We start from the raw sequence: 26,071 nt of genomic DNA, 5'->3' as shown, positions 1-26,071 counted from the left end.
TCTCAAATAGGGCTAGATTGATAAAAAATATCAAAAATAGTGCTATTTTTTTAGACATGAAAAAAAAGATATAATTAATTTAATTTTGGTTTAATTATTAATATGATAATAATTATTTGAAACTACATCCAATCATCTTGACTATCGTCTGTCTCTACTGCTGATTCTGCTTCTCGTTGTACTGACGCTGAAGCCGCCGTGGAAGTGGAAGGTTCTTCGCTGTCAGACTTTTTCAATTTAAATGAGTACATATTTTTTTGCCAATTTTTTAAAGAACTTCTTGGGGAATTTCTTATATAGGCCTTCTAAAAATTTACAAGAGAACGTGCTGTCAGACTCCCCTAACGTCAAAAATGCATTAATGATTATGATGATATTAATTTATCCCTAATGGACTAGGTCAAGGTTTAAAAATGCATTGGATTTTGACATTCGGGAGTCATATTTCAGTTTTAAGTCCTGGGGCTTAGTCAAGATACCTTAATAGTAGTGTTACATACATTAAGGCACTACTAGAATTTAGAAAGTCGAAAACTAAATTTGTGTGAAAATTTGTCGACATGAACTGCCTGTTTCCGAATCTCACACCAAGAGTAATCAGGTAAGTCTGTGGTAATTAGTAAAGTACTCACTCAGATTTTATACTTGGTTCGGTTGATAGCTATTTAATCTGTGGTTGCTAGTTGTTACTTTCAGTTTCTATTTCTCAGTTGTGTACTGTGTAGACTGTAGACATTACAGACTTTGTTAATAATTATTATTCGGCTGCTCATCTTTAGCGTTTGCGCCTTGAAATCTTCCATTGTGCGCATATGCAATTTACTAGTGAGCAAAGGATAGAAAATACTTGTATTGAAGACTAGCTACCTAGCTAAAGATAGGTATACTGGTAGGTATTTACGTCGATATTTTATGGGATAGGCAAACGTTACAGATTTAAAGGCGTGTTTGTTATATTTGTTGGATAAACCCAATTGCCTTATTAAACATTCAAACTCTCATGTGCCTCTTTATCTAATCTTCTATTGTTTGACATGACTTTGGAAGATCCATTTTATGTTGTGAAAGAGTAAGTGTACCTACCTATATTGTATATCTAATATCTGTTTTAGATTTCAACATGCTATTATTATTATCTCCTTTTATCATCATTAGCCGTTTTTGGAGTTATTAACTTTTAATTTTGCATTGCGTATTACATGATCTTGCACATCAACAACAGTTATTGCACTGTACTCGAAAAAATAAATTGTTTATTTATTTTAAAAAAGTCTTCTAAATGGTTCTATTTACATATGTCTGGTATTAGATCCGTTAAGTCTATTCCACCACATTGTATCAATATCCTGTTACTGTTATATGAGTTTGTTTATACAAAGTAAATTATGAAATTATTCACCATAGTAGACACTATCCTACAATCATTTTCTTATTATTCTTAAGGCCGATTTACATTATCTTAGTGTTTAGGAGAGTGCTTTAGTACAACTTGAAAGGCTAGTTCTTTAGCGTAGCGTTTACTAAAGCAAGTAGCTAAAGTACTATCCTAAAGCACTCTCCTAAACACTAATGATAATGTAAATCGGCCTTTAAGAGTACTACACATACTCCCTGTTTTTACTATAATGTTTTTTGTTCTTTTATGTTACTGTGTAGTTAGTATATATGACGAATTAAACAACATGTTTACAGCTTTAATTATGATTTTTAGCTATTAGAAACATTATCTACTTATAAAATATATTTATTTATTAATCAGTGAGGTGTTCCGGGCATTAAATAAAACTCGTGGCTTGTACCTACGCTGGCAAGAGTTGTTAACATCCCCAGTACTTCCAAATTCTGCAGAAGTTGAATGGACCTCAATAGAACTTCGAAGTGCCCTGCGTAGCATAGAATGGGACTTAGAAGATTTAGAAGATACTATCAATATCCTTTTAAAAACATGGTCTTATTTGTAAACATTTTAAGAACCTAATTTAGTTAAACAGTGCTTTATCATGTTTATGCTCATATTAATAAGGGGCTTAGTACTTGGTTAAATAAAAATTGCCAAATTATTTAAAAAAATTGGTGTTTTTTTTTTAAATAAATAAAAGATGTTAAAATGGTTATTTTGATTCAATACTAATAAATTATAAAAATATGGTATAACAATTCCAAATAATGAATACAATTTAATACTATGTCATGACAAATATTTCTTTATATGAACATATGCATCGCAGAGAAAAATTCATCTAAATTTAAAATAGACCATAAAGAGATTTGTGACAGAAGAACTTTTATAGAGGCTACTAAGCAGGAAGTCCAGGTATGTTTTAGTTCTATTAAGGTAACAACAAAAGTTTATCAAAAGTATTCCCATTTAAATAAAAGTTTCAATTAGGCTTACAAAAAAAAGTTGCTTAAAAGTATTTCCGCTTGACTAAAAGGTAGCGGAGTTGAACTGTGCTTTTAAATTATCAGTAGTGAACATGGCACTATGATTAATTAACTGAAGAGAGATATGCTGACTAGCGGAAACAATTTGTAGTAAATTATTAACATTTAACAGGTCATGAAGAATAAAACAAGTATTAACAGAAATATTGATAATGATGGAACAGCGCAAGAACCTCTTTTGGGTGATGGCAGTCCCAGGAGAAGCAGGAACATGTGGACTCCAACACCAAAATGCTCTAAGAAGAAATATTTGAAGCTTAATTCAGAGACTGATAGTCCTAACAGGTACCATTAGTTTAATAACAAACTCAATTTTAAATAATATTAAATATTTCTTCTAAATTAAAATTTCAAGTTAAAATATTTGTTACCAAGATTGTATGTGGTCACCACCTTTAGACTAACTTCCCATATGTAAACTAACTTAAAACACTGTCTTGTGTATGTTATAGGGAAGTTTATGATAATTTTAATTTTGTAAATGGAATTAAATTATTTTTATAATTCATATAAAACTATGATAAAAATTTATAATTAATATGTTTTGTGGGCTGGATTTCACTCTAATAATGGTATTTGTCTATCTTACAATTATTTTAATAAGAATGTAGTGTGTTTGTATGCCTGCCTTAGTGTTTTTCAAAGCATAAATTTTTAGGGCTAATGAATTTGAAAATGGAATGGGTCCACCAGACCAAGAAGAAATGTTAGAAGCACAAGATGAGCAATTATCTATGATAAACAACTCTGTGAACACACTAAAATCTGTGTCTACTTACATTGGACACGAATTGAATGATCAGGCAATGTAAGTTTATGTATAAGAAATAAAAATAAAACATTACTTTGTTAATTTTTTTATAAAAGGGTAACAAACGAGTAGCCATTCACCAGAGCCTATGGTCATACATTATGGGTGCGTTGTCGGCCTTTGAAGGAGGAGTAGGTTGTTTTTAAATACTTGGTAGTTGTATATCCTTGGAATGACCTTCACTAGAGCTTATTTGATAAATTAAGATCTTACATGAAAAAAGTTATTGGGCATAATATATTCTTAAGAATTGCATTGTTTTACCTTGTAAGCCTAAAACACTAAACGAAAAACGAAAATAATACTTTAACTTGTTTTTTTTTGTTGCTTACTGTTCAGCTATACAATAACTGACCGAAATTGTAATAGATGGGTGAAATTTAATTGAAAAGTTATTTTGTTTACAGATTGATAGACGATATTAACTCTGAGATGGAAATGACTGATTCGCAATTACACATTACGATTATGAGAGTCACCAAGGCGCTACATTTAACTAATGGTATGGACTTGATACAATTAATTACATAGTGCTTGAAAAAACTGTCGTAAAATATGACTACGTTAATGGGACGCCTTATGGTTGGCGATAAACCCTGATTTCCTGGGTTCAATAAATGTGCCCATGTCCCATTACTGGATACATACGTAATGACAGGTACAGTACAGTACAGTCACAGGTACAGTTTTATAAAGGGTTACGTTTCTGTGTTTGTAGGCGTAATTTTAGGGAGTATGAACCGATTTTGTACTTTTATTACCAATAGAAAACTTCATTATTCATAACTGAAATAGGCAATAGACTTATTGGATTATGAAATATTTGTTATTTTTCTCTGCTTCCACGAAGACGCTGGCATGTAATTAAAATAAATACGCTGTCTTTGGTTTGGAGTACATATTTAAATAGTTTTTTTTAATGCCTCTGGCACGATTTGTGCATTAGCCAGCGTCAAGTATAGGATTTTTTATAATTCGTGCTTGTCTTTAGAAATTCGACCGTGTTTTCCATGTACGGTTTAGGCACTCGCCTGGTACCGCACAACCCTCCCAAAGGCCGAGAACAAATTTAAATTAAATTAAAACTCGAACCGGGAATCGAACCCGGTACCCCTCACCTAGCTGCCACTTAATAAGACCGCTAGGCTATGAGGCCCCTATTTAAATAATTATTTGTCGCAGCTATGGCGTTACTCTCTGACAATGTCGTTATGTCACAGAGCTTGACAACGTCAAAGTCAAAATCTGTTATAAGCGTTAATACTAGTAGTTTTAGATTTGCCAATATTGCTACATCTATAAGTTAAGACTATTATGGTCGATAGTAATATTGATTCTTTAGTCATTATTAATATGTTTTTATTTAAATAATATTTTATGTATATTTTTTTTCAGATAAATATCAGTGTGCTGGCATTGTGATATTAATAGCAATTTTGTTATTATTATTAATTTTATTCGTTGTTTTATAAATATATAATGAAACAAAAGCTAGTCATAGTATCATTATTATTAGTGCAGTATCATACATGATTTGCTATAGTGTAAGAATCAAATGATCTCTATTTTCATGTAATTTAATAATTCAAAATGTAATTAATTCATACTATCAAATCCTACCAGGATCTCATCGTAAGTAAACATATAATTAAAAAAGTCCTGTGATCTTATACTCCGAACTTTAAGATTGTCGTGAATTTTTTGATTTATTTAATTAAAAGTGATTGTAACAGTTGAACGCTTGCACACTTGCCGTATTGTGATATTTGTACACGAAACGTTTTTCGTACTAAATCTATGTTTGTTAATTATTATGACAGCTTTAAAAATAAAAGAAAAAGGAATACTTTTGCTGTTATGTAAGGCACACGAAAACTGAATATAATGGGGATTTTTCTTTATTCAAATGACCTTAAGTCATTTCGATTCGTTTAAAAATTAGTCTTGGAATTGACGATATTACATTGATTTGTAATAGATTAAGGAATAAGTTTTGACTTTTTTTGTTACTGAACAAACAGTAAGTTTTTTTAATAATTCCTTTACTGTGTTATTGGAATTTACTAAATGTTTACCTGGCTGATACTTAAACACAAGTGCACATGCTTACAATACGACAAATGTGCTATTTACAAATTGGTGATATTTTCCAACCAGAATTTAAACGATAGACCATCAAATCGCCTTAATAGATATAAAATATACTATTTCGCAATCATTTAAAATATTTTTTTATTATTGTTATCTATTTTTTATGTGTTTTTGTTTTATATAATTTAACTGTTACTCAAGCTTAAGTAGAATACATAATTTTATTTTTATACTATAGTAATTGTTATATTTTGGATGGTATTATCGTTTTTAAGTTAGGGTCGTCCTCATTCCTTAAACCAGGTGATTGTCTGTGGTAGGCGAGTGTAGCAGCCATAAACATCATCTCAAAAGCCTCGTTGGATTTTTGAATTAGAATTCAAGTTTGAAATCTGAATACTTTACAATGGAATTCAAATTCAGAAAACTAATGTTGTCAACCTTCCATTTGTGAGTTGGAGAAATGTGTGTCAAAATATATTATACTGTAAATGTTCAAGTCAAATTATTTATCACGTGAATGAAATTTTAATTAACTATGGAATAAATAATAGTATTGAAATTGTTGTTTTATATATCTTCCTCGACCCACTTACTGAACTTAACATCCGGTTAAACAGACTTGGTTTATTATGAATCAAAAAAACATCACACCAGAAACAGCAGAATTGATTTGATTTGATTTATACAGGCAATGTAGGGAGCATAATAAATAATAGCTTCTTGGATTGACAAATGGGGTTGACCTGTCATTAAAATCAATATTGAAATTAATAAAATACGCCACTAATACTTTTTGCCATAACGGGTTTCAGTTAAGATCCAAATAGAGCACAATTTAAATATTCTCTAAGACTAAAAGTTTTCTTTATTTGTTTGTTTTTACTACAATAAGACAAATATTTATTTTTTTCGGAACTGTGTAAAACGGATGGAGTCTTGCTCCGTGCTAAAGGGACCTTACACAAGTCTAACCACTGCCTTGCCGGTCCTTTGTTTCTAGGTTATTATTTAAATTCGGGAAATTTAGTTATATTCATTTTCTTATACAAAATTCCTGTACTAATTATTAACTTTTACTTTTGTTAGAACAACCACAGCCATGGTTCATTATTTACGTTCTCATACTGGCGAAACAATAATGATTTCGGCTTGAACGATAATGATACATAGCTTCTTATTATTGAAAAATAAACTTAGCTTGGCCTAGGCAACGATTACGAGAAGTAAGAAAAGTTAACATATATTTTTAAGAATAATTAAAAGCGTTATTATATAAGTATTTATTTTAGACACGTACACGTTTAGATAACTTCTTCACTTGAAGTACTGGAGTCACCTAATACTCTGTCGTACATAGCTGGTATGTAGTCATATTCCTTTTCATATTCACTTAATTGTAATGAAGTCTTAAGGCCATCCCATGATAAATCAAACTCTGGTTCAAACATCCTGAACATAATTATTTTAAAAATTAATTATTAGTATAGGGTATTTTTTCTATTTATTAATAGCCGCGCCAACAACAATTAATAAACCAAGGCTAACAATTAATAAGTTAAAAATATATAAATACTACTAAAGGACTACAAAACAAAAGACCATGGATTAAAAGTGTAGCGAAAAACCCCAAGAAAATATCGAGATTGTTCGAGCCCTGCAGCCGATTGCATAGACTAGCCATTCTGATTAGTGGAGCGTAGGACCCCAAATTGGAGCGCTTAGTGGAGATAAAAAATGTATCCGCTCGCTTGAAAAATCTCAAACTTCTAGGAATAGAAATGATCAATTTAAACAACATATGAGGTGAGTTCAGCATATTGCTACACAGCTTATAAAGATATATAGTCAGCAGATCCCTGCGACACTGAAGTTGCTTTAAATTGTAGTCTTCGATATATGGGTTTATATTACTTTTAGGTTCTTTACAGGGCGGCAAAAAAGTCGCGGATCAAACGCAACTAGGGGTTAGATGGGGTCATCAGCTGCAAAAAATTGTTACACGGGAGGTGCTTTAGGTCAAACCCTGCAGAGTTATAATTTATTTTGCGTTTTTATAAGAAATTTTACTTTTATTACTAATTCTTATTAAATTCGTAAAAATAGATAGATTTTTCATAATTTTCACTAGATCGGTACTGATGAGTCCTTCGGTTAGACATGTTCCTTGTTGATATAATAACAGTTTAAAATCTTACCTACTGACGCATTCCATGAAACTTATGGTATGATCCGAGTTAAACAAATGTATGAGATTACTGTACCCTGTACAGTTTGACCACTGGGCATCTGGAGCCATGAGTAGTCCAACAAGTTTCCCTCGGCAGATTAAAGGCGCACCATACATACCCTATAAATTATATAAATACACGAGATAAATAAGTTTGTACTCAAAAAGGAATATAATAATTTTGGACGAAATTGTAATTATGATATTGTTAGCGGACTAACGCCATCTTGTAGCAGAAACCTATAGAAAGCGTGGCAACACCGGCGTTGACTCACTTTTATTTCGAGACTTCGTGCGGAACGGACATGTTACTAACCTAACCTCAGTAGATTTTAAAAGTCTAAAGTACCTACACGTTCTAATCTTTTGTGTTTCCTAATAATATATTATTTTAAGTTTATGTCACCCTATCGATTTTGTACATGAAGTGAGATAGGGCTGGTGTTCCATAGTAGCCTTAAAATGTCTATCAATAAAACAATATTAAGGTTCCTAAAGTATAAAAAAAACATGGCGATTAAAAAGAGTGGCGGAGAGTTTATTGCCAGTTCTTCTATTCCGTTCTACGTCCTTGATTTGAGAACTGGCACTAAATGTAAAATAAGAAGCTTTAATAGACATATTTTTTTACTGACAAGTCATAAGTGTACAATGTGTTACCTATATGATTACCTGATTTTTGAATTTGAATTTTATTTACTAATTTCTTTTGTCCGGGTAAAAAGGGATTCCCACCTATAGAGTTGTCTAGGTTATATTTCTACTGAACCGACCACTTTTACGGTAGAAAATAAAACCAATTCTTTCTATAGTATTGTTACGAAGATGGGTTGACTGAAATGTTTCTCGAATTTTCCACCAGTTAGAGACGTTTCTAGGAAGCTGAAAAGTGGTTTCAGACCTTTTCAGGAGAGGGTCAACCTATTAGAAAATTATTATTATTATTATAGTAATTTTCATGTTACCCTTGTTATCAGGAGGCGTACCTAAACATTTTTTCAGACTGTTCCAGAAACGAAGTGTAGTCGAGTGGTACAGTTTTCAGGAAACACTTTTTTATGCGTTTTCAGGACTGGTTATACCCCTTTTATGAAGAAATATTTTAGAGAGAACTTTCTAGGTGTGACTCAAGGACGGAATGATACGCGAAAGAGAGGAAAGATCGGAACCTTCTCGAAGCGAAAGAGTACGTACGTTCTAGAATTGTTCGATAAGGATAGACTACTCAGTACCACTCCTGCCTAGATAGTTCTCGAATATCGTTCAAGATCCCAGGCATATATAAGTGAGCCGAAGCGCGACCCATTTTTCAGTTCAATTCCGAGAGATTAACATCGAAGAGATAAAGTGCGAATACTGAAGACAAGTGATGAAGTACAGTGTGAAGTGCGCGTAATTGAAGTAACTAGGTTTTTTTAGTGTAATCAAAGTCCTCGTTGATTTATTTTAAAATAAACCCTTGCGTTTCTACGGCGTTTTCTATCCGATTCCCTAGCTCGTAACAATATGTATTGCAGAAGCAAATCGCGGATGTGGTGAAATTGTTTCCTACTTGACTATCATCTTGCTAGGATATTGAAGTCTATATATTGCCTTCCTCAAGTCTACATCTAGTTAGTATAATATAGTACTAAGGGATATTACAGTTTACATTTTATTCCATTTGATTATTTAGGCTGTCCTTTATCAAAATTAGATAATATATTCTTTGTATAGCCTCTAAACTGCTATAATGCACTCCAACTTAGAATAAAATCAAAAGCATTGGTTCTTATTCGAAGTGAGTATTATTTTATTTCCGTCAAAGAAGTGTCAATCCTTATTTTACACTGTTTTCTTTCATTCTATATAGTCCGGTCAATTTAGACATCCAAGGTTACAATAATTCGCACTTGGCTGAATATTGGTAGGATTGCTCAATACACTACTATAAAATTTTCTTATTTTTTGTAATTTACATCCCTTTCATCATTTTCAACCCTTGTCAATATCTACAGTTATTCAATAGTTTCAAATTAAACAGAATCATAAAAGATCAGTGCAATAGGCCTACCGGGGAAACCACATTTAAAAAAACGCGCTAAGTACACTACCTCAAAGGTGGCGTGGAAACGTGTGCATATTATGACGATTACTACTCTTTCAACTTTTTGAATCGTTATATCTCAAAAACGGTGGCTCTTAGGAAAAAAGTATTGCGACATTTTTTATAGATAATTATCTGATCTACAATTTTTGTCTAAACTAATTTTATGATAAAACTTACCATTTTGCTGAAAATCGCGAAACACACATTTTTGTGATCTTTGACCCGGAGTAAATTTTTTTGCACGTGCCGGATCGATGAGGACTTTTCACTTTTTTTTATAATAGTGTATTGAGCAATCCTACCAATATTCAGCCAAGTGCGAATTATTGTAACCTTACCCCTATTTTTTAGTCTAATTTGACCGGATTAATATTATAAATATATGTTTGTTGAATAAACTTACGTGACAAGGCTGGGCTATTTGATCAGTCTGAAACAAATTAAGTTTTTGTATTGTATATATAGATGCGTGTTGTTTATATTCAAGTAACTTATTACTAGCGTATGCATCGAAATTGTGTTGATATTTCGCGTGGTAATTAATTGGATAAGTTCACTCTCATTAAATAAACGTGTACACATGCCATTAGTTAATTAATGACGAGTAGACCAGTTATTTGATTCCCAAGTAAATCCTAATTACTTCGGACCAATTATAACAATCAATTAGCAGTAAATTTAATCAGAAATTTAACATAAAGTAGGTATGTCCGATTTAGGGGTTCCAAAAGTTCGTTTAGAGGTACAAAGTTTTTGTATTGTGCATAGAAGGTATGAAAGTCTGTTTTGTAACTTGTATTATAAAAAAAAAACATATAAGAATTGGTTTTGATACAATTTATATCTTCTTAAATGTTCCAACGATTCCAACGTCGGGTATGTTCGAACAATTATAACTGAGAACTAATGGACTGATTCCAATGGTTTAGGATGTTTGCATAGCAGTGTAAGTATTAAAACATTGGAATAAATTTACGACAAAAAATCCAGTTCAAAATGTTCATGGGTTTCGTCAAACACTGTAAAACATTTATTGTCCATCCCGTCGACACGATAACCTCTACACTCAAATTAAAGAAATAATTTCAGATAATAACGTTAGATTTTAAAAATAACTCATAAGAAATCGTACGCGACTATCACCAGCAATAATCGCCATAGCATTATCGTATCAAAATGTTTACATACAGACAAGAACTAAATTCTCATCTACGATTATGTCATACGAGATTCGCCAGTGACATATCGCTAGGCGATAATTTCCTGCGTCTGTTTACACATCGAACTTTTGGTACGAAAATTCTTTCTTACGAGAATCTCGACTAGTATTAACACGATCTCGTATGTCATCTTTTTATATTCATACAAGTATCGTACAAATCGGTTTGAACCGATTAGAGTGCGAGATTTTTTATCATCAGTGATTACTAGGTTATTGTTCTCAAAATCGTTTTAATTTTGGGTCTGCCGATAATAAGTTAATTGAACTTTATTGAAGTTACGAATCCATTTTTAACCCAAAATCTTTTTTCCGTTTCCGTTTAATTAATTATTAAAACATCCTCACGCATTGCACTCATGGTAGCAACTGGCACAAAACCCCGAAATACGATTATTGCTTTTGAAATTCTGTTTACACGGACACAATAAATTTTCCATTGCGAGCCAATTGTCGCCAAAGTGGAAGAGCGAGAGGTGTGAATGTTTAGACGAAGAAACTTTTTTATATTCTTTCGAAAACCGTACCTTCGAGACGGGAAACTCTCTCCATCTAAATGGGCCTTAAGTATATTTGTTGTCAAATATTTATGCGTATGTTCAGACGCTAAATATCAGCAGAAATTATACTTACGTCTCTGATACAAACAGAAAAGGATTTATCAAAAACCCCTCTGTAGCCAATGTTAAGAAGAGCTTTTTGAAACTTAAGCGTCAATGTATCGCACCAAACATTTTTCCTAGCAATTTCTAAAAATTGCACTCTCGTGTTTCTTTGTAAGAGGAATTTGTTCACTGGATATATTTTGTCCTGAAATCAGATATTATATGATACCCTTTGTAGGATAACGTGAATGGTCCAATTAGTTCGTGTTCGTGCTGCGACCAAATGAGAGATTAGTGCTTATGTAAACAATTTAAAGTGATAGATATAAATAATTTTTATATTTTAAAGACTTTCTAACGCAATACCCCTTTATAGAAAAAATGCCAGCCGGCCATTATGCATTCTTCATGTAGCGAGAGGATTTCTTCTCCTTTGTAGTCAATGTTAATGGGCCTCAAAGGTATCTCAACCAGGACATCTGGTATCTTTCGCTTAAGAACCAACACAGCTGGTGATTGTTGAACTGTGTAACCAATTGTTGCCGAGTCGTTTATACCTAACGAAAACATATTTTGAATTATTTTATTTGTATTTGAAAGTGTGTTAATAAGAAGGACATAAAATTACAACCTAAAACGTTTCTGAGTACTAGAGAGACGAAGTTTTGAAATCTTAGAATTAGTTAATATCTTTTTTAGTGTATACCATTGCAAAATAAAAACACAAAACGGCAATTTTAACATTGGTTCAGATTGGAAAAGATTTGCATACAATGTTATTTATTTGCTATAGATAACATTGTATGAGACCGTAGTACCTATTCTGTACCTGTTTCCTCAACTATTTTTCTTAATAGGCAAGTCAGGTCAGTCTTCTATGCCTGATACACGTAATGTATGTATCATGCCGGTTTCCTTACAATGTTTATCACGCATGGAGTATGTGAGATCCATGCCATCCGGGCAGCCGGGATTCCACGCTACAAACCCTGTGCCGAGAGTCACGCCATTTGCCGGCTAACTTATAAACAACATCGCCCTACAACCTTTTGAGGTCTGGGCCTCAAATTTCTTTATCTGTTTTATGATCAATTTTTTTCTAAGGCAAGTAGGTGATCAGTTTTGCGTGCCTGACACACGCTTTTTGAGTCCAAGGCATTTCCTCACAATGTTTTCCTTCACTATACCAGTGAGGGTTAAATGCGCACACAAAAAGTCTTTTGGTGCACAGCCGGAGAACGAGTCTACGACGTCAGGGATGAGAGTCACACGCTGAATCCCTAGGGCAATGTTGCTTAATAATAATAATGACAATAGAATACATTTCTCTAAGTACATTCTTGTCGTCTGCATTGTAAATACTCTTTAAAACTTGGTCTAGTATCTGTTGTTGTAAATAAAGAGGTTTTTATATATATAACACAGAATTCGATTAAATGGGAGTTATTCTGTTCGCATTTTTCGAAAGAATAGTTCTAATATATACATTTTTTTAGCCCTAAGTTTTGGTAAAGAGAAAACAGATAAACATCTGTTCATTCCAGAAAGTTCTTTCATATCATCGACTGTAAAAGTGGAACCCGTCAAAAGTTTTATCGGATTTAAATATGTACATTTAGTTTAATTCGACCGAATCTTAGCGCCTGAAATCTGTAGATTATATAATATTAAAAAAAACCCTTGACCCTTGTTCATTAAAACTAATTGCACTCTTTTAACTAAAGTGCTCTTTTGTCTCTTTCTTTCAAATTATGTTTACACTGTGATGAAAAGAGTAATGAATACTTTACTTAAAATGGTGAAATTGCAGATACAGAGAGATAATTCTGCTGTAAAGGCTTAACTGACTTACATTTCGGCATCAATACTTTAGTAACTTGGACTCTTATCCCTCTTCTGGGATGTCTGTATGACGTGCCAGTTATCACGTTTATAGGGCGATAGTCGTGTATGTGTGTGTTAGGGTTGGTTACACACACAGCTGCAGTGATGACTGTAGTGCGGGACAGAAGCGTGCCAACACATATACCTCGATACCGGGAGGTGAAATACACCTTTGGAATGCAAATTTCTATAGTAAATGTACGTCAAAAAATAGTTTATCTAACTAAATAAATAATCAAGCGATAACAGATATAATCCTAGAGAGTATTTTTTATAACCGTGTCCTGTCCGAGAAGAGTAGGTACTCTCTCTGGCAAGTAATATATATTTTTTGCTATTAAATTTTCTGCTTGTACATAATATTTACATTTATTCAGTATAGGCAAACATTAGTTATAGTGTATATGAGTGTTATGTATTTGTATGCATTATAAGGAACTTGAAACTTAAAATAAAATTAGGGCGGAAATAGCTTCGACGAATTTCAAGTGATCTACTGGTTATTTTCTTCGACATAATTCTTTTTAATGGCATACTTCATTTTTTGTCATATCTTTATAACAATTTCCTGAACTTTCGAAAGATTTATACCACATCATCATATACTTATATATGTATTCATAATAAAATAACATGCACAACCATTTTAATACTCCCTGAGTTACTTTTCATCAGGATTAGGAACTAGAATTGATCTTCTAAGTAAGTATTATTTATTTTTCAAGAGTAGATAAAACAGATAGTTGGTAATAAAATGTTAATTACTGACCCCACCCTATTCAATTTCGATATTAAATTTGAAAATATACAATGCGAAATAAGTTCCTACTACCAATAAGTAATTATTTTTCACATCATTTACTGTAATCTATTGTATTAACTACTAATACATGTTATTTGTTTTTGTCTACTAAGTGACGTACTACGTAGTAAGTTAAATATTGTATCAATTTTGATTTTAGAAGAAAACATATTACCTACTGTTAACTATTTTTATAGTTAACTAGCTGGCCTGGCGAACATCGTACCGCCTAACAGTCGATTCTTTATTTGTTTAAAATACTTATTCTGCTATTCGGGACACCGGTCTAGCTAGTAAGATAAAAAAAGAAAATTGATAAGACAACAAATACATTATGTCAAAAAATAAAAATTTACCTTCCCGGAACCCCTCCACTAACACTTGAACTTTATGCTATGGTATTAAAGTTCAAATTCACTTTTAAGTATTATTACGAATATTTTGTATGGGAATATAGAAAAGTGTTGTTTTTAGACTGATTCACTCAATTTTATTTTAATTTTTCTCCGTAAGAACCATCTTCGTACTTTAAGGTATATTATAAAAAAAAATCAGACAAATCGGTCAAACCGTTTTCATGTTATGTCGTGACAACGGAAAACGGGTTTCATTTTTATATATATAGATTATCTTTCTAATAGATTAGATTTTGTGAATTGAGTTAGGTATATATTAATTCAGTAAATAAATATTAAAAGAAGCGTCTGACTTGCTCACGTTCAAAGTATTTTTCTACGGGATCATTGTATTTTACTTTTATGATAAAATTTGAATTTTACACATAAAAATCAATATGTGTGTTTCGCATTTAAAAAATCTCATCAATACCAATAGCTTAACACTTTTTATAATAAGACAGTTACGTAAATTACGATTTTTGTACAAATCTATTGTTTTTTAAACGTTTATTGAATGTTGAAAAAAAGGTTAATAAACCTTCCATACTGCGGGAAAATAGTTAGTGTCCCGTTCTTTATCGTTAGTTTAGAAGCTATTATTTTATAAACACACATTTAAGTGTTTATCTTACAGCGTAAAATACAATAACAAAATGGCAACCATAACGTTTTAACATTAAGCACGTTCTAATCATTTCGACAAATAAATTTATTACAATTCTGATGCACATAAAAACATCCTATTATGATTGAGTATAGTAGTAGTTAAAGACTGATTATGAGCAAAATGTGTACGAAATTACGTAAGAAATATTTCTCGGTAATAGTACAGCGCATACTCCCTGTTACTCACAAGAAACGGTAATGATCCTTCGCGAGCTTTAAATGGTTCTCTTCCATCATTGCCAACGGCTAACAATGCTAAAATCAAAATATTTTGCTGTAAAAAAGTCAATTAAATATGTGACGTCACAGTAAGAGGCGTAGTTTTGAATAAATAATAGAATTTATAATCTCGATAGACCCAAGTCGCCATTTATTTATGTATTTGTTATAGCAATACAAAATATAATCACAAAGGGAAACTATAACTGCGGAGGTATATTGCTAAATAGCACCAGTCCAAATGTGTGGCGTGCGTTCAAAGTTTGTGCGGGCTTTGAACACACGCCCTCAACGTTATGTAAATATTTGATAATATCTTGATGAAACCACCGACGACAAAGGATGATCACTATACACAGAATTTCGGGACCAACTGCTATTGAAGACTAACCAGAGAAACAGGACAATAGAGGACCTTCTAATCGAGAACGTTAGATTAAAAAAAAATCATGACATTTCTTATATCTAAATATAACAAAAATCCAAATACCAATTACGCAAAAACTCGTCCATTTGTTCATTGTTCTTTATAAAACTAAATATTTAAACGAAACATAATTCTTTAATTAAGCAAAGGAAACGCGTTGTTAATTTTATTACAATAACAATTTCTGTATTTCAAAAGCAATTTCTTATTTCACTTAAAATATTGAGAAGTTGAAACATTTCGTTTCACAAAGTTTTAGGGAATTATAAATTGATTAAATCGTGTATTTTATGCAATAGCTATTAATAAAGCGTTGGTGTTTAGGAAATTTAAATCTTCGTGTAAACTTATTTGTTGATTTACGATTTAGTAATATTTTCAGTAGCCTTCAGAATGTTTACCAAACATTACTATTTTCAAGTCCCGTACATTAGTCATGCGAAGACACTGTATATTTGCGACTATTACATGGATATACATACACACTCTGTTCTGTTCCTACTGATCGAATCCTGGCCTACCGGTTTACGCAAAATTAAATAATGCTAGCGTGTACATAATTGTTACGCAAAATATTGTAAAAAAATTATTCAACTTGTAGTTTCAGAGATAAAAATTTTAAATATTTTATTAAACAGATAATTTAACACCAGTAATTTAATACGAGATTTGGACGAACACTGGACGAACAGCAAAAAATTGATTATTCCTAAAATATTTTGCAATACGAAAATCCGATATTCTCCTAGAGAGCAATGTACGGAAATACTCGAAGCCGATACTGCACTTCATTAATGCTATTACTCGCCTATCTATGTTACGAGTGGAACGTTATCAACAGAATATTGGCAATTTCGAAGCTATTGAAGTGTGACACGGTTATGCAGATGCGATAGTTAATTTCCGATTACCGAAATACAATTTTAGATTGTTGATTTAAGTCAAATGGAAGCTTTAATAGACTCGATAGATTCAAAACCTGGGTGAGCCCGAAAAGAACTACGCCCTTGCAATTTTTTCAAGATCTAAGCCGTGGCCAAATTGACCCAGAAAACATGAAAGTAATAAAAAATCCGTGGATTAAATCTGCGACGGCTTAGAAACTTTGGCTTAATTCAAACCTGAATATTAAATAATTTCAAAAAACGTGGTATTAGCAGTTTGAGATATGTGAGATTGATGACTGCGTTTTTAAAAACTTACTATGTACTAAGCAATCTGCAATAAAATCACAAATTGTTGATCCAATATTGATCGATTCAAAGTATCGCGTAGTTGGTACTAATAATTGTACATAAGCTAACTACAATTTTCTGAGAGTTGAGTCGTTCAACAATTCATCTTGGTTATTAAGTACTTGAGTAGGAGAATTCCTGTTATTTAAAATTTAATTTTACCGTAATATAAGTCACTGGTATAGTAGAACAAAGCGAAGAATCTTCCTTTGTATAAAGATTAATGAGATGTTTGATGTTCTGATACCATTATTTCAGGTTTTTCAAGCTGCAGATTTTTATGATTTAGGATTTTGTGTAAATACAAGAACAAAAAATTTACAATATTGGATATACATAGATAGTGTTTCATGTAATTTTCAAGGCCATGTGTTTTATTCATAAATCGCCAGTCATGAAATTTATTAAATTTTAACCATAACAAAATATCGTATTTGTCATATCTATAAAGGACTGTACTTGACTGACTGACTGTACATAGAAATGTACCCATAATATGACTCGCAACGTAATTTATAACAGCATAATCAAGAGAAATGCAAGAGCGGAGAATGCTTTTATCTATAAAAGCAAATTCACATTGTCAGACATCTTTTATATAAAGAAAGACATCAAACACATTAGACGGCATCCACAACATTGCGGTTTGTTTTACCAATCCCGAACTGAGTTCAACGGTAAGGAAATCCGGTCATTCCCGGAAAAGGTGATAAATCTTGTCTTGCTACAGATAAAGCTGGGGGGACGGGGGTATGTACAGGAGCAGGCAACGGGCAGGAGTGTGTACAGTGCCCGTGTAGTCGGATCAATAGGCGAGCGTCCTAGGCGCGGCACAGCGGCTGCCGACGACATTCGTGTTGAATTCCTCGACGCTGGTAGACGGTCACTCGCTGCTCACTGCAACACAACTCTCCGATATGCAGGTAGATAATACTTAAATTATTTAATAAATTATTATATATTTTACTATACGCATTTTTGTGTTTTAAAATTGTTTACATTGTTCATGACTGCGAAGGATATTTTTATTTTATATGCAGTTTCCGTAAAAGGGTGAGATCGATTTAAAAAAAAATGGCGATGGAATGAGTTAATTAATTAGTAATTTAATGCGCAGTGTTCCGCAACGAGAACGCGGGAAGAGCATGACAGGGTTCAACTTGGTGCTATCTCTTCACTCTAGTGTCTTGTCAGTCGACACAAATATTGTGCCGCAACATAAATTGTTAAATCTATCTCGCTCTATCCCGCGGGTTAATCTTGTCGATTCCATACGGAGATATTTTATGAGTTTTTTTGTGGAATGCTGCATCCACAGGTCGTTTTTATTTTGCCTTTCTCGACTTAATCAATACTGACATCTAGAAGGTTCGCACAGCATTGCGGGAATTCTTTGTTTCTTTACTCAAACTTATTTTAACAATATTATAATTAGGTTGTTTAAATATTTGTAAATAATTTTTATGTATACTAAGTCTACTAAGAACACTACTACTTCCTATTTCTGTACTCCAATGTGCAATAATGAGTTCAGATATTAATAAATATTAATAATTATCTTAGGTGATAGTCGTGTTATCTGAGGTCACATAAACGTAACGACCCTTAACAAGTTTATTTTACAGACGACGCCAGTAGCGTCTAATAATAAACAATAGAGACAATAACACTTTGTTTTTATATATTGTATTATTATCGAAGAAAATGCTATACTACAAAAACTTGGGACATTCACTAGTGTGTCTTATAAAATTAAATAATTTTAATCAAATGGTTTGGGAGAGTCTGATGAATTTGTTTTTACTTATGGCCATCTAATAATTTTTTGTCTCGGGATTCAATATTATTATTTTACATATCATTTTGGTAATAATAAGTAGTTTATTTATAAATTTGTTCGACGTCCTTGTTCATGATAATGTAAATTTCTTGGAATTTAAATAGGAAATAGCTTTGCAACGTTCTCAAAATTACAAAACAAAGAAGTTGCAACAATATAAAATTTTCTCCAAAAAGGATTTTAAGCCAAGCGTGCAATTTACGTGTTTAAACACGACTTATGCCGGTTTAATATTTGAGTAACAGTATCATCAATATTCATTCGACATAATATAACCGTTTCTATAATTCATACGCAAGTCGTGATATAATAAAGTAAAAAAGAAGGAATTGTATGTTACGTATTTGAAATGAAAAAATTATAAAGGTTTCAACTATGTCGAAAAACTTGCAAAACTATATTATTCACGGCTAATAAATTTTCTATTTCGTTTAAATGTTTTGATTGTGAAATAGGAATCGTTTATAATTATAACATAATCATTGTTCTTTTATTGAATTGTATCTGGTATTCGTTTCCTACTACATACAAGTTTTTAGTAATATATAGTAGGAAGACCTATAAGTTTTTCATTCAATTGTACTAAAATAATTATTGCGAATGCAGCTAAGCGAACTTATGTACACTAGTGATGTCAATAAAATTCCCTGTTTTTGTCGAATTTTAATATTAAAATATATTAAATATATTTTTTTTGTTATTTATTTCAATGTATTTATTTAAGTTCTTTTAATAAAATAAACATTTTAATAGAACATATAGGAGTGTATATATTTTAAATTAAAGTAATTATTATTTATTTATTTGTTCAGATAATATAATCCATCATTATGTTTGTATAAAATTACGGACTAGTGTTAGTATATCATTATTAAAAAGCTAAACATAAAAACATAAAATAATGTAATGTAATCTATTCAGAAATGAATTGGACATTATTTAAGGTTTTGAGAAACGTTGAACATGAGAATCAATCGTCAAATTTCCGTCTGTTATAGTTTCCCTGTATTGATACTTGAGTTCTAAGTAATATTATTGTTTCAGAATAAATACTTGCGATGGATTGTGGCCGGGCTGGTGCTCTTAGCAATCTCCGCGGTATTTGCAGACGACGAGATATGGGAGGAGCGGGACCATGAAGTCCTCATTCGTAACGAGAGGGGCGCTAAAAATAGAGGTACGTATTTTAAGATGGACGCCGAATGCACTTATATTCATCTGAAAACATGCTTCACAGTATATTAAATTTATTACATTTGCGTGATTTATTGCTTAGAATATAGCTACGCGAAACATCGGAATGGTTTTAAGTTTAAATAAACTATTGTGTTTTATAAATTAAGTATTATGAATCCTTATGAAACAATAACTAAAGGCCGATTTACATTATCTTAGTGTTTAGGAAAGTGCTTTAGGATAGTACTTTAGTTGAAACATGTAAACGCTACTTGCTTTAGTAAACGCTACGCTAAAGAACTTGCCTTTCAAGTTGTACTAAAGCACTCTCCTAAACACTAAGATAATGTAAATCGGCCTTAAGGTAACTGGAATTAAACATAAACTATTTTCAATCAAATATATATTGGATGGTTTGTAAATGACAGTGGAAATCAACATTCCTAATTGTTATACGTGATACAAAACACTAATCGTAATGACTTTAGGCGTAGTTTATTATAAGTTATGTTTTTTATCTTATAATTATTACATCCATAGCTCAGTAACGCTCTCACTTTAAAATTACTAGGTTACTACGAACGAAAAGTTTAGTTTTTACGATACTGTTTGCTTAAAAATTTAGTGCTTTATCTAAAATTTTGTAATGACTAATTATTAAAATTAAATATTATTAAATATAATTTTAAATTTTTTAAATATTTTCAACAGTTTTATATTAGTTGTCAAACCTATTTTTGTGGTAAAACCCTGTTTACCTGATTTTGATGTTTAAAACATTGTTTATGAGGTTTTATTTTTAATCCCAGTAGAAGAAGCCACGAGTTATTGCGTTACAAACGTAAATAATTATAAAAAAAACAAGACAAATGTGGGAATGTGCGAGGATATAACATTCTTTCGTTGCATGTGTTCGATCTTTTAGTTTTTTTGTATCGAACATGTTTCAATCAAGTTTTATTTTGATGTTGTTTACGCAGTCTGGAAATACATTTCTCGAGGCATATGTCGACTTCTGAATACCATTCGTTGGGAATTTGAAAACGTTCAGTTATAAAAATAACTCAGATGTCAGTTTTTGTTACGTTACAAATAGTCCAGGGTGATGCATTTAAACAAACGTTCACGTTATATGTGAATCGTACTAAGCTACATATTGCTTCGTCGGTAACATTATTTCTTTATAGTGGGTGAGCTTGTGCAATTATGTCTTGCTACCATGAAAAACTGTTTCGTCGGAATTAGAAACCGGCTTAAAATTTAAATACGTATTTGAGTCAGTACGTCTCCGTTTCTATAAAGATTAAATCTTTTGTACTCTTCATTTTACATTAAAGTATAATACCATAAGCTTTGTGATACCGTTGTTGTTATTATAAAGATTTTATATCTGATTTTATTGCAAACGCATTCATGTGAAACTAATTGTAATAACTTATTAACATTAATACAATTATATAAAAAATATATTCCACGCCTCTTGTGTAGTGAGAAATAGTATTTTAGGAACTAAATCTCTAGTTATATGTGTACCAATAAGAAAATAATCAGCTTAATTAATATTTAGGGTGATTTTCAGTTTATTACACGACAGATGTAATCTATTCTTTATTAGAAATGTCACGATGAATGTTAAACAAAAAACGGAACGATGGTGTATTGCTTTTTATTGTTTTTTTTACAAGACCTTATCTCCATTGTATTCTTTAAAAAATACTGCTCATTTGTGTTGGGTTTTATTTTCAGTATGCTGTTTGATTAAAAAGTTTGTCACAATTGTTATATGTACATATTTTTAAATACATCGGTTTCGCGTGCTATGCATGGACAAAGGGTCGTTTGTTGTGCAAATTCTTGGTATTCCTTAAGAACAGTCTTTTGGCTTAATTAGTTATCTATAGCTCTATAATGTTCATCAGAGACTTGCCGATACGTCAGGGGGTCATGGTCCGATTGTGACCCGAAATCGAACGTACGATCCCGCACTCTTACACTGAAGAAAGGCGACCCCGTTAGCTGCGAGCGATCAAAGACAATACAAAAGAAATGCAAGAAAGGTTTGTCTATATTTTTAATCTAGAATAGGAGGAAAACTGCTCCAATATTAATCTACACAAGGTTTCATCATAGTGATAATTTTATAGACTCTGCAAAAATATTAATTTGTAACACATTTATTGCGTAAATTTATTATGTATAAAAAATATCGGTTGTCTGTAAAGTCGGTTTACTGACGATAGTTGAACGTGACAACGTCATAAGAAAATACTGATGGAATGGTTGCATTCTTCAAAAGAAAATTTTAATTTTATTTGTTAGATAGATATTTTGTATGGATATAGAGAAGGAAGTAAATGGAAATCACAATTGAATTGATCAAGTTACATTTATTTGTACGCATAAATACAATTATGTAAATTTTTGTGTGCAAGCGAGAGCGCGGAACGAGTGTTCTCGCTTGCACTTCAAGCCTTAAATGGAACGCCTCAGAGGTAACGCCGCATGAGTCATGTTTTTTCGTGCGTGCAGCCGGCTCCATCGAATTATAAGACGTTGTCACGTCAATAATCATGAAACTATTGAAAGTAAAATATATTGTTTAATCCTTACAAATCCATAGCCTGCCGCTACGAAAAAACTTCTTGGAGTGAGTGCAACCCTAACGGTGAAATGTCGCGCACCGACATGCTGAAGGCAAATAGCGACCCCACATGTGACCAGAGTCGTCGCGTAACGAAAAAATGCAATAAGAACAAACAAGTGAAATCCACCAAGGACAAGGGTACTCGGTTTTTGTAAAATTCTCTGCATAATGATGCCATTTAAACTTTAAAAAGACTCACTCGTTTGAGGTTAGGTTTTAAGGAGACATGCCACTTTTCCGCTAATTATGTTTCTTAACATAAAAAAAGAATAAAGGCCAGTGGCTGGGTAGGAGCGGGACACCAGGTTAACAGTAGGTTAAGGGATTCTAAAACTTTTAGCCGGATTCAAATGTTAAAGCAGCACAGAAATAAATTAAATGGTTTGTAAGAAATATGCGACTGATATATAAATAAGTGTAGGGTTTCCCCTTTTAATATATACTAAATTCTGTTAACTTAGAAACCCTGGTGCATCGACAACCATCTCTCTCTCTCTTTCTCTCTCTCTCTCCTTACTCTTTTAAACATTATAAAATGACAAAAAAATCTTTTAATAGTTCAATCATGCTTTAAGTGTAAACTTATTTAGTTTCCCTCAAACCTTTAACTATATAAAAAATAATCTTAACTATTCAGAAATCGTTTCTATAAAAGAAGCATCGGGTTCACTAAATCTTGAAGCTTAGCAAAGTCAGATTCCAGGCTTATACGGAGTAAAAAGCGCTTTCAAAAGCGGAAAGTTGAAGTCGATCGGTTCTAGGAACCGAGACACAAAAGATATCTCGCTTTCAAAGGCTTTGAATACGTACTTTGCTTTTAAATTTTATGGATTAAAAGTTATACAAACTTATCTTTCCTTTTGCAGGTCGCCGGAATCGCCAGTAATTATTTTTAGAGAAAACATTTTGAATGTATTACATGTTCGTTCGTTGAATCTAAATTACATAATAGTGCCAAAAAGTTATTGTTTAAGATTTTTTGTATTGTAATTCCAGCTGTTAGTGATAATGCGAATGTGTTACATAACACTTTAGACTCGTTTAATTTTAATCATTATTAATAAGTAAAATCTTTGATATTAATAAATATTATTGAGTACTTATATCGTGTATTTTTTCTACCACTGACTTCGCCACGAAAGTGTATTTGATATATGATTTCCAAAGAGCTGTTTTTTATTGGACACCTTATGAGAGAAAAGTAAAATAAATTAAGCGTAGAAATGTATCAGGCCTTATTGGGAGGAATCCACAAAGAAAATATAGACCAGAAAGTAAACCTCTCGTCAACAGTAAAAACAATAAACAAAGCTTAGGTTTTATGCTTTGTATAATCCCCTTAAAGAAACAAATTTTTTTTTGAATAATTTTACTCGACATGCCTTACTATAAATATAATACAATTATACTCTGATTTTTTATTCCGTAGAATTCTGACAGCTATCATTTTTTGCCATGTCCGTTATGGTAATCCTTTTTGGTCGGGCACATCTTTCAATTTCAATACGAGTCTGAACATCTGAGTCTATACATACATTTTATTGTTAGTTAATGTATCCATTTTATTAAGTGCTCCACATTACAAGTGGTTTAACGGCGAGTTGTAATTACTTGCCTTTTCATCACAAACAGGAAAGAACGCACAAATAAAGAACACATTTTTTTTTAAAGGTTTACTGGGAACCTGGATTTAGTAGGCAGTAATGGCAGCTAAAGAATAAAATAAAGTAATTGAAGTTTATTCTATATATTGTTCGAGATATTAAAATATTTTTTATTTTTGTATTAGGTCACTTGTGTAAGTAAATATTTAGATTTACCTTTTTGTAGGTGATTGATTAGCCTTTATTGCTGACACCCATACAATGTAATAACAATTATTTAAGTTACATAAAAAAAACACTTAATTCTAACACATAAATAAAATAAAACTTAATCTTATGCATCATATGACCCGCTTTTGGTGATCAGCGTGTCCTGTGACACGTAGGCCTCTTCCAGCTGTTTCCATTCTTTTCTGTTATTAGCTCTTCTTGTCCAAGTTGTGCCTCCTATTATCTTAATATCGTCTGCCCATCTCTTGGTCGGTCTTCCTCTTTTCCTTTTTCCATCACGTGGTTGCCATTCTGTAATTATTTTTGTCCATTTCAACCTGCTATCTCTCGTCATGTGCCCAGTCCAGCGCCATTTCAACTGCCTTATTTTCTTTATAATGTCTTCTACTTTGGTCGTTGATCTGATCTCTTCTGCTCTTTTTCGAAGTCTCAGTGTTACACCCACCATGCTTCTTTCCATTCCTCTTTGGCATGTTCTCAACTTTAGAAGATGTTTCTGAGATAAAGCCCAAGTCTCGCAGCCGTATGTAACACATGGTAGGATACATAGATTGAACACCTTTTTCTTAGCTACTATTGGGAAGTCTTTACTTTTAAGTACTTCCTTGAGTGACCAAAATCTCTTCCAGGCGCTAGACACTCTTCTTTCTATCTCAAGATCCATTTGGTCATGAAATGATATTATTTGCCCTAAATATACGTAGTGATCTACATATTCGATAGCATCTCCTCCTATTTGTATCATAATAGTTTCTCTATTTGTCATTATTTTCGTTTTAGATTTGTTCATAGAAAGCCCAACTATCTTGCTTGCTTCTGTCAGCTGTTGCAGCATAGTTTGAAGCGTCTTTGCGTTATCTGAAATGATCACTAAATCGTCTGCGAATCTTAGGTGGTTCAGTTGTCTGCCGTTTATGTTGTACCTTTTTATAGGTAAAACATAAAAAATACGTAGCATCTTTTATATTGCCCTCAAATTAGTCAAATGTGTCCCTTTTTCGGTGGATTTTTTTTTGTAGCAACACTTATGAAATGTCAGAATTCTACGGAATTAAAAATCAGAGTATAGTCGTCATTCGTATAACAATATACTATTATTCGTCATATACAGACAATTATCCGTCTTCTTTATAGTCCTGACACTCGCCGTCGAATATGAGTTAGACAGGCTGGTTTACTCACGATGTATTTTTCACAATCAACAAATGCACAGTGCGCACATAGATGAATCCATTGGTGCATAGCCGGGTTCGAACGCACGACCGCACACTATTAAAATGTACCTATCAATTCGTATATTATTTTATTTGATACAATTTTCATTAAACATCTTTAATTTAATTGGCATTTCTTATCTCATTTTATGTTTAAACACGTATAAAATATCAATATTGAAAGGCACAGGGCCAGTCGTGCCTATAAGTCAATGAATGACAAAAGTAAAACATTTTATGG

General features: G+C 32.1%; 3 protein-coding genes across 3 annotated transcripts; 2 read left to right on the top strand and 1 right to left on the bottom strand.

Moving 5' to 3' along the window:
• Positions 1–895: 895 nt before the first annotated feature.
• On the top strand, positions 896–5,909 carry LOC125062634 (syntaxin-6). The gene is made up of 7 exons (XM_047668674.1): positions 896–1,069; positions 1,760–1,929; positions 2,220–2,314; positions 2,558–2,730; positions 3,104–3,253; positions 3,664–3,758; positions 4,652–5,909. Exons 1-7 carry the CDS (start codon positions 1,035–1,037, stop codon positions 4,726–4,728), a joined length of 795 nt encoding a protein of 264 aa, XP_047524630.1. The 5' UTR covers positions 896–1,034; the 3' UTR covers positions 4,729–5,909.
• A 696-nt stretch (positions 5,910–6,605) lies between these two features.
• On the bottom strand, positions 6,606–16,787 carry LOC125062591. The gene is made up of 8 exons (XM_047668602.1): positions 15,950–16,787; positions 15,428–15,495; positions 13,343–13,544; positions 11,857–12,047; positions 11,519–11,695; positions 10,070–10,096; positions 7,546–7,697; positions 6,606–6,799 (listed from the first exon to the last, which is right to left on the bottom strand). Exons 1-8 carry the CDS (start codon positions 15,978–15,980, stop codon positions 6,652–6,654), a joined length of 996 nt encoding a protein of 331 aa, XP_047524558.1. The 5' UTR covers positions 15,981–16,787; the 3' UTR covers positions 6,606–6,651.
• A 1,105-nt stretch (positions 16,788–17,892) lies between these two features.
• On the top strand, positions 17,893–23,884 carry LOC125062518. The gene is made up of 5 exons (XM_047668511.1): positions 17,893–18,044; positions 20,006–20,138; positions 22,057–22,194; positions 22,758–22,919; positions 23,648–23,884. Exons 1-5 carry the CDS (start codon positions 18,039–18,041, stop codon positions 23,665–23,667), a joined length of 459 nt encoding a protein of 152 aa, XP_047524467.1. The 5' UTR covers positions 17,893–18,038; the 3' UTR covers positions 23,668–23,884.
• Positions 23,885–26,071: the final 2,187 nt, after the last annotated feature.

This window comes from Pieris napi, chromosome Z (assembly GCF_905475465.1).
Source record: "Pieris napi chromosome Z, ilPieNapi1.2, whole genome shotgun sequence".
Lineage (NCBI taxonomy): Eukaryota > Metazoa > Arthropoda > Insecta > Lepidoptera > Pieridae > Pieris > Pieris napi.
This window is presented reverse-complemented; position numbering and strand designations above follow the sequence as displayed.